The following is a 14798-nucleotide window of genomic DNA, read 5'->3' as shown; positions in this document are numbered from 1 at the left end:
CTCTCCTGGACGAAAGTCTGGTGTTTGTTGAACCAATTACCACCCTGACCTCTTCCCTACACAGTTTTCCGCAGACTATCCCTACAAACGTATTTGTGATAAGTCAAAAACAAACGTAATCTGTGACAAAATACATTTCTCTCGAAAAGTAATTCACAATGTAGTTTTGTAGTATGGGAACATAATTTTTAAGAGATGAGGCTGCACCTGAGAACATCTGGACCTTCCTGCAAACAATCTTCTTCATCTCTAAAACTCCAGCTACAATAAAGACTGTGACAGCATTTTGCTCCACCTTAGTGCATAGGTGGTCAGTGTTAACAAGACATGCTATGTGAGTGTCCTTCCTTGTCTCATTGCGAATAAAATTAAAAAGAAGTTTGACCATTAAATGATATAAAAAAAAAAAGAAAATCTAAATCAAACCAGGTTAAAATGTGTGAAGCTCAGCTCACATGACGTGTTCAGAGCCGTCATCAATAGCAGAGAGAGGAGAAGAATAAAGGCATCCAAACAATTCAGACAGGGGAGAAAACATGCAAGAGCGCTGGTTGCCATGACAACAAAGAGGCTTTTAGCAACAAGGAAAACAGAGCTGAGGGATTTTAGCTCTCATTAGCTTGTGAAGATCAAGAGGGGGGAAATTGTGGCTTTTTTTTTTTTTTTTAAAGAAGGGCTGCACTTCAGGAATGCTCAGTGCACGTTTGTTTGACAGTGGTGCTGTTGATTAAACCTGCAATGAATACGTTAGAAAAGGTTCACAGCCTATAAAGACATTGTGACATACTGATGGAGCCTGAGGCTGGTTTCAAACTGCTGCGAGGTGAACTCTTACTAGAGCCAATTGTAGAATTGGTCCAATTTCAGGAAAATTGCTCCTTCATTCATTCTGATGGCTGCTTCAAGGATACTCTATATTGTTCTATATGTTACGTCAAAAAATCCCATGAAAAAAACAATGTGATCCTACTAACAACTATTGTCTGTGTATCCAAAGCCTGATAGATCTTATTCCTCTGTGCCATAGAGCTCCATTGTTCTCCAAAAACTATTAAAAACACCTCAATGAGGTACACTATGTTCACTCATTACAGTTAATATGGACACTGTAGTTTATTTTGAGTCAAAACTAGATACACCGACATGTTACCGAACTGTGCATTAAATGTGCATAAATCCGCAGCTGAAAATAGTCATATACAAATGTAGTATACAAATGATGCAGTATACATATGCACCATTTACTCCTGTTTGAGTAATCTTTACATTCAGTTTATTCATTTGCAATACTGTCCACAAATTCATATTACTTTCATTTATATTTTATTTATGTTTATATTTTAGCCTTATGTTTGAACTTGCACTATTTCATCTCTTAGATTCTCATTTTGCTTTTTACTTGCATGATTTTCCTTTTTATAAATATTTAATGAATATTGTTGGAGGGAGCCTGAAATCCAAGACTTTCATTGCCAACGACTGCTTCTCTGTAAATGTTGTGCATATGATAATAATAAAGAACTTGATTACTAAAAACTACAGTTCCCAGCTGATTTAGGAAATTACTGAGCCTTTGCCACTATAGATTTATGACCTGTTTTTAAAGATTTATGACCTCAGTAGGAACCAGTGGTCTTTTAGCTGAGTGCCATAGACAGGGTGTGAAAGTCGAAAAGTATTGAGAGACTTGTTGTCTCTCAACGCCAGACTTTTCCTTTCAACAACCACAACGCCTCACAGAATATAATCACAATCAGTAAAAAAAAAAGGGTGTCAGGGAGCAAATATGCAGCTACTGAAAATGGAGAAGCATCCAGAAATTAAAATACACAAATGAGGATATTTCTCACAATTAAATTATCTTTCCAAACATGGACCCGTTATCTATTATTCATTATGCGGCATTCGTGATAGATCGACGCCTGTGCTAATTATTGAGTCCGAGTCCGCTCGCACAAGCTTGCAGCATGTGTGTGTGTCTGCGTTTGACCTCAGATGAAGCCACACACACTTAAGTAAATCTCTTTTTTTTGGTCCTACCTGCATAGGTTGTGTTATCTATTTATCAGCGATATAAACACAAAGAACACAGAGTCTCTTAGCCAGAGAGGTGTTTGGTTGCCAGGTTGTCTGCGTAATTAGAGTTCTTTTTTTCTAATTAACTTTATGTCTCAGTGGAAAATACAAAAATATATACAAAATCTGTGGTACCAAGCATCAGGTAAGAGTATCTGCAGGTTTCAGAGAGTCAAACTTAATACATTTTTAGTGCTATTTCTAATTAAGTTAAACACAAATGACCCAGTGTCAAATACACAAACAGAAAAATAATGAGACAATGGATGAAGAGCTACGTGGATGAAACAGAAGCAGGTGCTCCTGGTGCAGCGGTAGACTAATACCATCCACAAGGAAAACACACCGTTTCATTAAAGTACAAAAAGTAAAAAATATGTACTGTATATATTATCATAGCTACATTATTAAAAACAAGACCAATGCATAACTTGTTCAATTGTTTGAACTGAGACAGACCAGTGTGGGGTCAACGGTCATGTTTTTAAATCATGTAGCCTTGATAATGAAGCTTTTTTAACTTTTTGAACCAAACAGTTTGTCTTGAATTCTAGGAGGGAATAGATCCCCTTCCTTGGAGACAGTAAAATAAATTAAGGCAGCAAAACCAGTCACTTTATAATCAAACAGTGTGATGAAATATCTGAGCACTGTAAGAAAGGGGAGCCTTGGAAATAAATATTTAAATTCAACCGTGTGAAACACAGTTCAGTATATTAATGAATCCTGTTGTTTACTGCAGAGCTTTACTGACCTTCACGCTGCAGGGGGCGCTGTTCTCCACTTAATACAAACTGGGCCAAAACTACAACAGTCTAACCCACTGGTTCCCAACCTGGAGGTCCCGATCCCCACTAGGGGTTGCCAAAGGTTCACAAAAACTAAATTACATAGTTATTTTTACAGTTTTACAGATTATTATTTAAGATATAAACCGAATAAGGGCACAGTGATATTCACAGAGCCTTCCCTCTCTGCTAAACAGCCTCATCCTGCATTCGAAAAGTACGCCGTTAAAACAACCAAAAAGCTAATAGAACAATGGTCAAGCGTCAAGGAGAAGAAAACACTGAATTTGTCTAAAGAGAAATCAAAATTAAAAAATTAAAAAATACACAATACAGACAGAATTGGGTTTAAAGTTCCTAAAAATTAAAAATATATAATAAAGAAATAATAAAAATGTATCTCTGATGAAAAATTCACAGGAAATAATCAGCTTAAAATTCATCAACATTGCTCGTTTTACACAAACTTTCTGCAGTTATTCCGTTCACTATTTGGGTTGTGGCGGACATGGCAAACTCTGAAAAGGACCTGCTCCCTATGTAGATATGACGACAACAATTCTTAGTTTTAGGTGATTATACACTAATGAAAACATACTTATTAATATTATATCCCATTTCAGATAATAGATGAAATGAAATGTTACACACTGGCCCTTTAAATGGAAATGGAGAATGGATTGCATTTATATAGAACTTTTATGAATTACCCATTGTAAATGTATTTTCAACACCTGCCATGTGCTTTTACTGTCATTATGATATATATTATATAATATACCTAAATAGTGTACGTACTATACACATACTTAATAGCCATACGCTCACAACATAATACAACCTTCATAACCATTTCTATCTTGGCCCTTTTTTGCACCCTCCAGTTCCCTCTATATGCTTTTTAATTATATTTCTTTTGACACATTGTTTATTAATAAGTGCAATGTCCTTGTGTGAAGTAGCTGCTTCACTGATGCAATTCCCTCCCCTGGGATCAATAAAGCGCCATCACTATACCACGCTTCCACATCCCTTCAGGCTGTGGATAATCAGAAAATCGAATAAAAAAAACAGGCAGAATTTTATTGTGTGTTAAAAAGGACGAGTTCTTTCTTTTGTTTTGCTTTCAACTGTTGGAGTGCACATCGGTCATGTGGGTGTGTATTAAAGGGCAGCACCCCCACATATAATATAGTAGCAATACAATAGTATGTAAATATGTCGAATGGTGAATTGATTTTGAACACAATCAATCAACACATTGGCAAAAAACATAAGCAAGCCATTTCACTGCACCATTTCCTATGATAAAGAATTAAATCATGCTTTGTGGAAGCTTCAAACATAGACTTTGCTGTGTTCATGGCCAAACATTAATACTGCAGATTTACCCAGAAGTTGAAGGTTTACAGCAATTACACAAATACCTAACAATGTACGTGGTATGACTTGGCTTACTGTTAATAAAAGGCTACATTTAGCACAGTTCGAGCGCCACACGGAGGCACAGAGTGTAAGTTTGCCAGTGAATCCATCAGTCTGGGTGTCAGATGAATAGAGCATCTTGTTCCTTTCACTTGGCTTCTGGATGTTAATAGGAGTGGGCTGACTGACAGGCACAAACAGAGCGAGTGAGTCAGCAAGGCTCCAAACAAGTCAAAGCTATTGTGATTCAGAAAGCTTTATATAAAAAAAAGGAAAGCAATGCAAAGCAGCCACCAGAGCTTTGCACACACAACTAAGACACATATGCACCTGCGTATGTAAAACATCCTCTTGCACAGATTGCTTTATATCTCCCATAAACACATTTTTAAGCCATTTCTAGCTTATTATCCTTCACAATAAACCTTAGTTTTAAGCCTACCGTAACACTTAAAACTACAATATGCAGTCTTCATTTTGTCAAAATTTTGACGTCCTTTAATTTTATGACTAAATTGTAACAACAATGTAAATGAAAAAAATATTGACAACAAAAATTACAGTAAAATCTCTGTTCATTATGCCCTGACGAGTAAAGACAAGACAAAATAATTGGCTCTGTTCAGGCTGACAAGGGATGCTAATTTAGATTTTTTTTTTTGACCGATGGCCGACCCTCGTTAACCGATCATTAAAAGGGACTGTATGTACGTTTTTACACACAAACGTATTTTTTAAACCTTCCCTCTATCAGCCTGTAGACTGCTTTTAATGTGAAGGATGCAGGCCATTTTTTCCAGGAAAATCCAAGGTATGTGACGTCATGCACGCTCGCGAGTGCTCCGCCACGGGGCTAACAACGTGAGTCATTTAGTATCGTCAGCTCCGAGAGTCACATAAGTCATTAGTCAGTGAAGTAAACGTCAACCACGACAGTTTCCTAACCCTAACTAAGTGGTTGTGTTGCCTAAACCTAACTTCCTGCAAAAACTGAAGTTTATTTTTGAAAGGACACTATGCACATAACGAGCGTATATTGACACGCTGTCCCTGGTCCGTCCAAAACGAACGCAAGAGGGGTACCCCGTGCGTTGGTCTCCGATACCGAGGGACACTAACCAAGCGGCGGTATTTGACGAGTTGGGAGTGAGAATGTGTTGCTGTGAGAACCGTGGCGGAGAATATTCCGCTTGGATGGAGCGCAGAGATAGCGGCTCGCTAGAGTGGCCAACCTCGGGAAGCGCGTCTAGTTCAGGGCTTTATTCGTCCTGGAAGATTTCAATGTCCCACACAAGAAGGGAGAAATATTAGTCAAATATTGTCTGTGTTTATTGAGCTTAAAAAGAATTGGCAGATTATATAAAGAATGACATCATCATGAACGCTCAACATTTTTGTTTCTTTTTGATTAGAGCCAGAGAATCAGCGTTCTCCGTGACTTCAGACTTTCATACTCGCCGTCATTGTCATTAGACCTGCTTGGTTTCTGAAGGGCTGTGCTGAATAGTCCGAAGCTTCATTCATAACATTGACATTTCCCCTATATTCATTCTGCAGTGGCGCACCACTCTGCATGAGTTGCAAATTAATTATACAACTTTTTTCACAAATATTCTTTTCAATCCTTTTCAATTATTATCATTTTAACAGTACAGTATTAACTTTAACTTGTACTGGAACCCTACCCCTAATTTCAACCGTAACTCAAAACTGAAGATAGATTATAATTTTAGATGAATTTCTTCACTTCTTTAATCACCCTTCTCTCTCGCTATGATGCCTGTTCTTCATAAATATAGAAATACACACACACACACACACACACACACACACACACGCACTCAGACAGCCAAGCTTATTTGTCTCTTATCCAGAGAAATCCTTTCATCAGCCTTTCAAAGCTGGGTAATCAAAGTATAAAGAACCATGTCAGTCTGCTTTTGCAAGAGGATGAAGTGTGCGAGCCTGTGTGTGTGTGACAGTGTGTGTGTGTGTGTGTGTGTGTGTAGTCACCAGGTGCTAATCCGATACCATGTGCTTCCCCAGTGATGTTAAGTAATATGGAAAAAAGAAATATCAATCTCACCTCAGGCCGAATGTGTGTGACTGCTCATAGTGGAACAGGGAATGAATCTTTGCATCTGAATTCACAGCGATCAGCCTGTCAATCAGATCCTGTGAAGTAAAATGAGAGGCTGTGAAAAAAAATACAGCAGTTATGGTGCAAAAAAAGGGAAAACTGTGGATATTTACGATGTGTAAGGTGAAACATGTACATCAGCCTCAGTGTACAAACGGATGCGTGGGTGCTGGTTGAAGGCAAAATAAAAAGTGCAAACATGCCCTCAAATGGCTGAGAGAGGCATTGCATGAAGTCTGGACAACACGGTGTGAAATCACTCACAGGGATGGAGGTTGGCATCTCTCTCAGGGTGTATTCACTCTTGTTTGCGAGAGGCTGTCGACCCAGGAGCTCCCACACCGAGTGGGAAGAGGAGAGCAGGTTGACCAAGGACAGGAAAGACTGGAGAGACAGAAAGTGAGACAGACGGAAAGACCATTAGAGGGCTAGAGAAGTAAAAACAAAGAGTGCAATTGATCACAATTGATCATAACTGGGATCGTTTTAATTGAAAGTGATAGTTTGGGTGTTTTGAAGTGGGGTTGTGAGGTACTTATCCATAGTCAGTGTATTAACTACAGTAGGTGGCGGTCAGCACAGCTGTTGTGTTATTGTGTGACTTTAGTGAACAGCAACTCCCGTGTTCTGTGAGGTAAAATTACTGTTTTCAATGGAGTCTGGTTGCTTTGGCAAGAGCATAGCTAACGGCTTCAGTTCCCTGATGGAAACATAGACTGTATATCTGTCTGACGACAAGGTAAACCGGTGAAAATATTCTAAATGTAACGTACACTTAAACTAAAATAATTTTTTTGAGGTGAGCCTTTCTTTTAGGTGTCCATAGTACGTTTGCTGCCCCGTCCACAGCAGTACATTGCTTTATTCCTGTGAGGTAACTCTTGTCTGTTTCTCCAAACTGGGGGCGTGTCGACCGTCATCTACTGTCGGTAATACACTGACTATGGATAAGTAACTCATACAACCCCACTTCAAAACACCCAAACTATCCCTTTAAGTTGAAACTGTTTTTGAAGAGTGATTAGACATGTAATCATTGGCTATTTTCATCAAGATTAAATCTACTTTTATTGTATTTTTATTGTATTTTTTGCTGTAATACGGTGTGTGTATGTTTTTCTAGAAATACCTATCAAGGGATTGGTTTCAAAAACTAGCTTAGGCGACAAATGCAGTGGCATTGGTCAAATGATATGTATCCCTATAAAAAATAAACCTTTGAATAAAATAATATAAAAGATACATGATAATACAAATACTAGAGAGATAGGAGGATAAAAAAAAATGTAATTAATGCAAAAACAAAGTGAATGAAAAGACACTGATCGCATGTGAGCACTTATACCATGAAATTAAGTCTGAACATATGAACAGAACAGTAGCCTGAAGAATAATAAACCAAGTCCTCCTACTCTCAACACTGGATCAAGGAGAACGGGGAAAACTCAAAGAAAAAAAAATGAAGTATGCACAAATACACACACACATAAATAAATGTCAGGTTAATAAAAGCAGCTTGAAAGCAACAACAAAGCTTTGACAATTGCAATGATTGTAAAAAAATATATATATATATATAAAAGTATGTTTATCTGCGGTCCATTCTTTCATCTGCCTGTTTGATGTCTCAAAGATGCATTTCAGACTTCAACATGTTTTATTATCAGGCAGCTTGTGTTTTGAATGTATTCCAACACACAAATGAAACCAATACATTGAACGAAATCAGTGCAAATTGGCCAAAAATGCTGGTGCAGTCTGTGCTACATATAAGTTTGAATCATGACACACATTTTAATTGCACATTTATCTGTTTGAAGCAGCTCCATGTGCTAGCTTGGATGGACTTGAAGGTCTGACTGTATGTATGTAACCTGGCAGCTGACCCACTGATAAGGCCGGCTTTAAAGTCACCAGTGGCAGGGCACAGTTCACACTTCACTGGCTGTCCGTATTCACTTGGCTAGTTTCACTGAGACGACTTGGCTCCTGTCAGGCCAGCATCAGACACACACACACATACAGTACATACAGACAGACACACACTAGAGTTGCAAAGAAAGTTTGAGCCTGTCCTAGACTGAACCTGAACATTCGGCCCAAACTTGTACCAAATCTAAAAAAAAAATGCAGCCTTGTGAAAAGGAGGAATTATTCTCAAGGTTTGAAACACTTGAACTGAGTTCACTGAGTGAACTTTGACTACAGTCCTGTTAGAGCTTGAACTGAGACACGTACGGTTACATTTTCAGTCAATCAATTCAATTTGATCCTACTTCAGAACATAATCCCTGTTTCGACCGCAGAACTTTCCCTAGGAACTAGGAACCTTTTGAGGAACTTGTTGCATTTCTACCACAGGGACCAGGGTCTAAATTAAGTTCTGGGGACATTTTAGCCCCCAAGAACACCCTGGATGGGGGTAGTACTTCGTGAAAGTACAGGAAGTTTCAGCGAGAGGTTTGCAGTGATGACGGTTGCTGATTGGTCAAACAAACACAGCACCACTGCTTCAACTGTACCGCTTCATTCATAAAACAAGGAAGTAGTATTTCATTCGTTACATCCAACGTGCATCAGTAAATATATGCAACAGTGAATGTCGTCGCAGTGAGACAAAACGTAACGTTTTTATTTTTTTCAACGTGTTTTTTAGATGATACGGACGGACACACTGAACTGCAGGCTGCAGAGTGTGTTTACCGCTGTGACCACCAGCAGACCTCGTCACATACCATGTTGCTTTTTCATACATCAGCGGACTAATTTGCCTGATCTTCGCAGGTCTTTAGACCGCTATGGAAACGCAGACAACAGTGGGCTGAAGGAACCTTTTAGTTCCTGCACCTTCTCACACACACATACACAATATACCTTGAGGCAGCTCCGGTCTATGGGTTCCATTGGTGTGGGCTTGGGACGGACCACCCCGACATCTTCACTGCCGCACTCAAGTACAGACCACAGCTCTACTACCAGGGCCCGGACAAAACCTGCAACACAAACCAGTGGTTTCAGTATGGATTTGTATGGAGAAAGTCTGAATTGATGCACAAAATTTAATTTGTGAGCTTGGAATTATACACTTGTGTTTGTGACGGGAGTGCAATTGAGATTTTTAAGCATAGGAGCACAGGAAATATGGAGAGAAGGAGAGAGAGAGAGAGAGAGAGGAATGACATGGAGCAAAGGTCCCTAGCCAGATTCAGAACCGTGGAAAATGTGATGATGTAGTAAATATCTTAACCATTCAGCTACTCAGAAGCTCCAAATACAGTGGAAACTTCTTGTAGTGATCACGTCTGTCCGGGTGAAATTGATCACTAAAAGAGGATGATTATTATAACCAAATGTTTTTTATTTTTATATATTTCTCATGCAGATTACCAAGTAATAAACATTTGTATTATATTAATACAAAGTAATGAAACGGACAGCTTTGCTATTTACTGAATTTTATTGAGTGTTTCAAAATACAGTACAGTTGTTTCAACCACACGCCCTTCCCTGTCTATGCCTCTTAACTACCTAACACTATGTACCCGATATGTGGAATGTATTCAGATATAATTTACTACAGCACATCTCCTGAGTGCTAATATTAATACAATCTAATATTACCTTATCTATATTACATTTCTTGTCAGACTGTCTTAATCCTTACAAAAAACTTGACAGTTAACTCCTCATCTTGCTCTTTCTTCATCTACTTATCCTGTCACAAACTATTTGAAAAATAAGTTGCTTCCAGGGCTGCTCGATGCCAACGGTGATACATGAGGCTTGTATCCCGAGTTGTTTAGTTTTTGTTTGATCAGTAAGTGCTTTAGTACCTGAACTGTGCAAAGCTGCCACCCCTGGAGCAGTTGCTGCCACCTGTGTCACCATCACACCGTATCCAAACTTCTCACAGCGGCTCACCTACAGAAAACAAAACTATTTCAGTACCTTTTTTTGCTTGCATAAGTCAAAAATGAATGAGAGGTTTGTACAGGATAGACAAATAAATGATTAATATAGTAAAAACATTAAACTAAATTTGGCGTTTGTGATTCAGTATGCAAAACAAAGTGCTATGATGACACTGTTAGAATCCTGAAAAGGCACTACATAATGTAGTTTAGTATTACGCTGAGGAGAAATCAAATTGCAAATTGATTTTGCGTGTGCAGGCCCTTCATTAATTACAACACAATGTCACCACTAAAAATAGACAAAATGTAATTACATTCCATAATTAAAGTGAAATGCCAAACGAGAGAAGCTATTACAAGAGTGCGTAAACAATGGCAGTAAATTAAGCCCTCGGGGGATTCGTTAAGATTTGCAGCAAGACCCTGTGTCTGAAATATGAATCGTGGACAATACTATGTATGTAAGGCATATGTAGAGTCCAGAGATTAATAAATTAAACCCTGCGTGGGAGTAGCAGCGTGTAACTGGTGAATACTGAACAGTCTTCAGGAAATATGACGGCGGCCTTGAGGAGCAGCGGGAGAAACAAATTACCACATCTTCTGCAGAGTGAATTAGGGATACCGATGACATGATGTTTGATGAGGTTATGACGATGCATTATGTTCTGCAGGGTAGGACATTATAGGATACAACAGCCTAGAAATACTGCATGCATGCATACTGTATATTATTGTACATAGCAAGCGTTCGGTTTACGCATGAGTAATTTCAAATGTACATGTGTTTTTAGGGTCTAATGATCAATAATTTATATCTGTGTATGTTAACAAACAAAAACAGTTATACTGTATGATCTATTGCCATCAAGAGGTGTTTCAACAAGCTAAATTTACATTTTAATTCAATGAAAATAAATGTACATGATGTAACAAGTCTGTGTGTGTAATGATTTTTTTTCTAATCCTGCATCCTGGCTTCAGGGTTGGCTTACTGTAACTCAAGTCAACGTGGCAAAGAATCAGCGTAATAACAGCGTACTATGACTTTGGCACGTTGATGCGATCCAGAAGGATTAAAATCTGAGTCACTGCCAAAGTTAATTCCTCCAGGGCTTCCATAAAGGTGATGAAACAGTTTCATAGAACTATATCAGCATCAGCGCTTATCAGCACTTTTGCAGTAAAGACATGAAGCTGGCACGATAAAGTTAATGACTACTAGCTGAAATTTTAACTTGACATCTACTAGCGGTGCTTTTACAACTAAATGATTCTGGCAACATCTGGAGTTCCTCAGAAGTAGTATTATCTTACATCAGCCATTTCAAAGTCAAGCACTTGTTGAAATGGCAGTATTGGAAGCTACAGTAGATGGAGAAGGGGACAAGTAGCACTGCTCCCTCACTACCACAGTTGAGGTGTGGTACCCTCAGACTGCTCCACTGCTTTCAGTGACTGATCTGCAGTTGGATTGGGTAGCTTTCAGGTGTGAAGTAACACTGGCTGGAGGAGGACTTTAAGTGTGCATGTGAAGTAAAAAATAATATTTGTAACACTATTATTTCTATGATGGAAAAGCACCAAATTGAAAATAACCACAGTAACAGTTGTGTAGCATTGTAAAGTACAGTGTCTGTTATTACCTGTAGTTTTTTAGTAAAGCGAGAGAACATGTAGGACAGGCACTCATTGATGGCTCCTGTCTGCTGGAGCAGAAGCAGGCCTTTAGGAGTCGCAGCAAAGTTCAGCAGGCTGTCCAACAACGTCTCCTCCCAGATGAGCCTGTTATAAAGTTGAAGAGAGAGACGGAGTGAGCTGCAGTGCTGTGTAAGACACTGGAAGGCAATTCCTTACACAGGTGAACAATCAGGGGAAAGTGCCTTATGTTCAGGTGGTAAACAAGCTTCTTAGCCGAGAAATGTTGAAGTATTTGTGGTCAGATTCACCCAAATTATTACTTCTTTATTGCTTTACATATTTTCTTTGTTTCACAATAGTTCAGCCAGGGATTTCAACAACAAGCTCCTTACATTATTTTTTTTTAAACTCAGTTCTGTGTGGTCTGGACGAGCTCTGTTGTGTCAAGGGACAACAACTTTCATTAGCATAAATCATTTCAATATACAGACGATGCTGAGTACAGTGGAGATGAGATGTATCCTTGAATATTTTGCATTGCATCTCATGTGCTACACTGCTTCGCTATAGGAGGCCTTTCTACGTGTCACTGTCAGAGGTAGATAAATGTTGATGTCAACCAAGGACAACCTGATATTATGGTATTGTGATCACTTAAACTATCTTATCTTGCATGTAAACATAATAAAAAGGTAATAAAGGTATGTGTTTTGACAAGGGAACAAGCTTACTGTTGGAGAAATTACATATTCAAAACTTGGATGGAAACTGTGTCTTTAAATGTCCAAGTTTAGTCTCTGCAATAGCTGCATTTTGACTAATCACTACTTTAATTCCAGGGATTTGAACAAAGTTCTCAAACTGGCCTCACATGTTTCGCAGCTCCTGGGTGGATGTTCCAGCTGTGGCTCCAGGTACCGGGGTTGGCACCCGTTCTGACAAGGAACTGGTCTAGAAATAAAGAAGGAGAATGCATTCGTTATCACTCCATGTGTTTGAGTGTGTGGGCAGATCTGAAGGTTTTGACCAGAATTATTAACAGTGGTAAGGACATCATGATCCTGGAACAGAGAGAGACTTGGAAGCAGCCATCTGTTTTATTTATTCAAGATCAAATCAATCTAAACCTACAGACTGATATTGGACTATTTCTGAGTGTAAATAGAACCCAGTTGTATTTTAATTTCATAAATTGTTTAACCTTGCTGTTTCTGTACTTCTGTTATTCTGTGATCTTCACTGTACTCTTGGTCTACAGGTCGTCCAATAAATCAAACCTTTAACTGTTTTTTTCTCTGTGAACAAATTAAAATCACGTCTCCTTAAGATGCTTCCCACAAACTTCGGGGGCCAAGTTTGTGTCTTTGAATAGTGGATGGACTGGGGTCAACATTGTAGTTGTTAAATTATGTAACACTACGAAAATAGATGTGGACTTGGATTTGATATATCATGTGTTACAGCGTGACAGTACGTGCAGGCTGATAATTAATATTTAACACACTGGGGTAAAGTTAGGAGGAAATGAGTGGGAAAATGTTGTGTACTGATGTCACAATGTCTCGTAGAAGTTAATTTTTGACATGAATGTTTTGGATAACAAAGTGGTAAGATGTGAGGTGGGACTGTATGCTGCGTTTACAGATGTCTACCAGTCATTAATGATGTCTCCTGCCTGTTAGAAACAGTTTAACTACTTGTCCTTTCTCGGTTTCCTCTGTAGCTGGAGTTATTTTTGGTTGCACATTCAACTTTGTCTGTTTTTGTTTTCAGTTTTGTTTTTCAGTACAGAGACTATATTACTAAAGGTATTCTGATGTTGATGCATTGTTATGACAAAAGCAGTATTCTAAAAATGAAATGGCGCAGATTACAATGGTTAGTTAATTCCCTCCATTTGCAAGCCGTGGTGGCTGCAGTGAATGAAGAAAGAGAGAACACGACATTCATCAAGCAAATGAAACATGACAGGAGTATTCTAGCCAGTGAAACTGATCATTAGACACGGACACCCCTCCATTAGATACTCTAGAAAAAAACATTACTGATACAACCTTTATCTAGCATCTTTTACAATGTTTTTATGGGGGGATTAGTCAAGCAGCGCTCTCCAAGAAAGGGTCTCATTGCTTACATTTACAGAGTCAGCCTGTAATAATCAACCAATATTATAATGCAAATATGAAACAGTTTTTTTTGTTTTGTTTTTTTTATCAGAAACTTTTCCTCCAAAACCGCTGAGGTCTTTTATCAGGCTATTATTTAACCACCAAGGGGAAACCAAAAGCCATTGAGTTTGTGAAACTGAAAGTTTGATAAATGTTATATTGAGAAATTAAGTGCAGGTACCTTTTTCCATGCAGCAGCTACAGCCTTGTGCAGGCCGTAAGGTCGGAGGACCTGCAAACCCTCACAGGTGTTGTATATCTGCCTACAGACAAAGATAAAGGCTCCACATGATGTATGGGACCCGTCAGATTCAGTTAGTGATGACAGCTCCTTATCCAGCAGCCTCAGGGTGAACTGTACAATGACATGAGCGGGAAAGGTTCTGCAGAGGAGAGGGGAAACAGACAAAGAGAAATATGCTGAGGGGAGATACAAGATAGACAGATTTTCATGTGTATAGGTGTTGTGCTTAGAAAAATGCCAGGGGAGTTATGGCGTGTTATAACTTTCCCTTCCTGTTTTTTATTGGTGTTTTCTAAGTGTCAAATACATTCTAGTATATTTCTTTATAACTGTAAGTGACCCATTTGTATTGCTTTTGCTTTCCCTGTCTGGACTAAGTCTCTAATTTCATTAAGTGAACTT

The 14798-nt window shown here is 38.7% G+C and overlaps 1 protein-coding gene across 2 annotated transcripts in view; it reads right to left on the bottom strand.

Moving 5' to 3' along the window:
• tbc1d32 (TBC1 domain family, member 32) overlaps window positions 1–14798 on the bottom strand; it is an 83046-nt gene that overhangs the window by 55228 nt on the left and 13020 nt on the right. For both annotated transcript variants that reach the window (XM_037751449.1, XM_037751450.1), the window contains exons 17-23: window positions 14334–14535; window positions 12856–12935; window positions 11990–12128; window positions 10263–10350; window positions 9304–9422; window positions 6694–6813; window positions 6376–6464 (exon numbers count right to left, since the gene is read on the bottom strand). In XM_037751449.1, coding sequence (XP_037607377.1) covers window positions 6376–6464; window positions 6694–6813; window positions 9304–9422; window positions 10263–10350; window positions 11990–12128; window positions 12856–12935; window positions 14334–14535 — 837 coding nt within the window. The remainder of the gene's footprint in view (window positions 1–6375; window positions 6465–6693; window positions 6814–9303; window positions 9423–10262; window positions 10351–11989; window positions 12129–12855; window positions 12936–14333; window positions 14536–14798) is intronic.

Source organism: Sebastes umbrosus, chromosome 18 (genome assembly GCF_015220745.1).
Source record: "Sebastes umbrosus isolate fSebUmb1 chromosome 18, fSebUmb1.pri, whole genome shotgun sequence".
In the NCBI taxonomy this organism is placed as follows: Eukaryota; Metazoa; Chordata; class Actinopteri; order Perciformes; family Sebastidae; genus Sebastes; species Sebastes umbrosus.
This window is presented reverse-complemented; position numbering and strand designations above follow the sequence as displayed.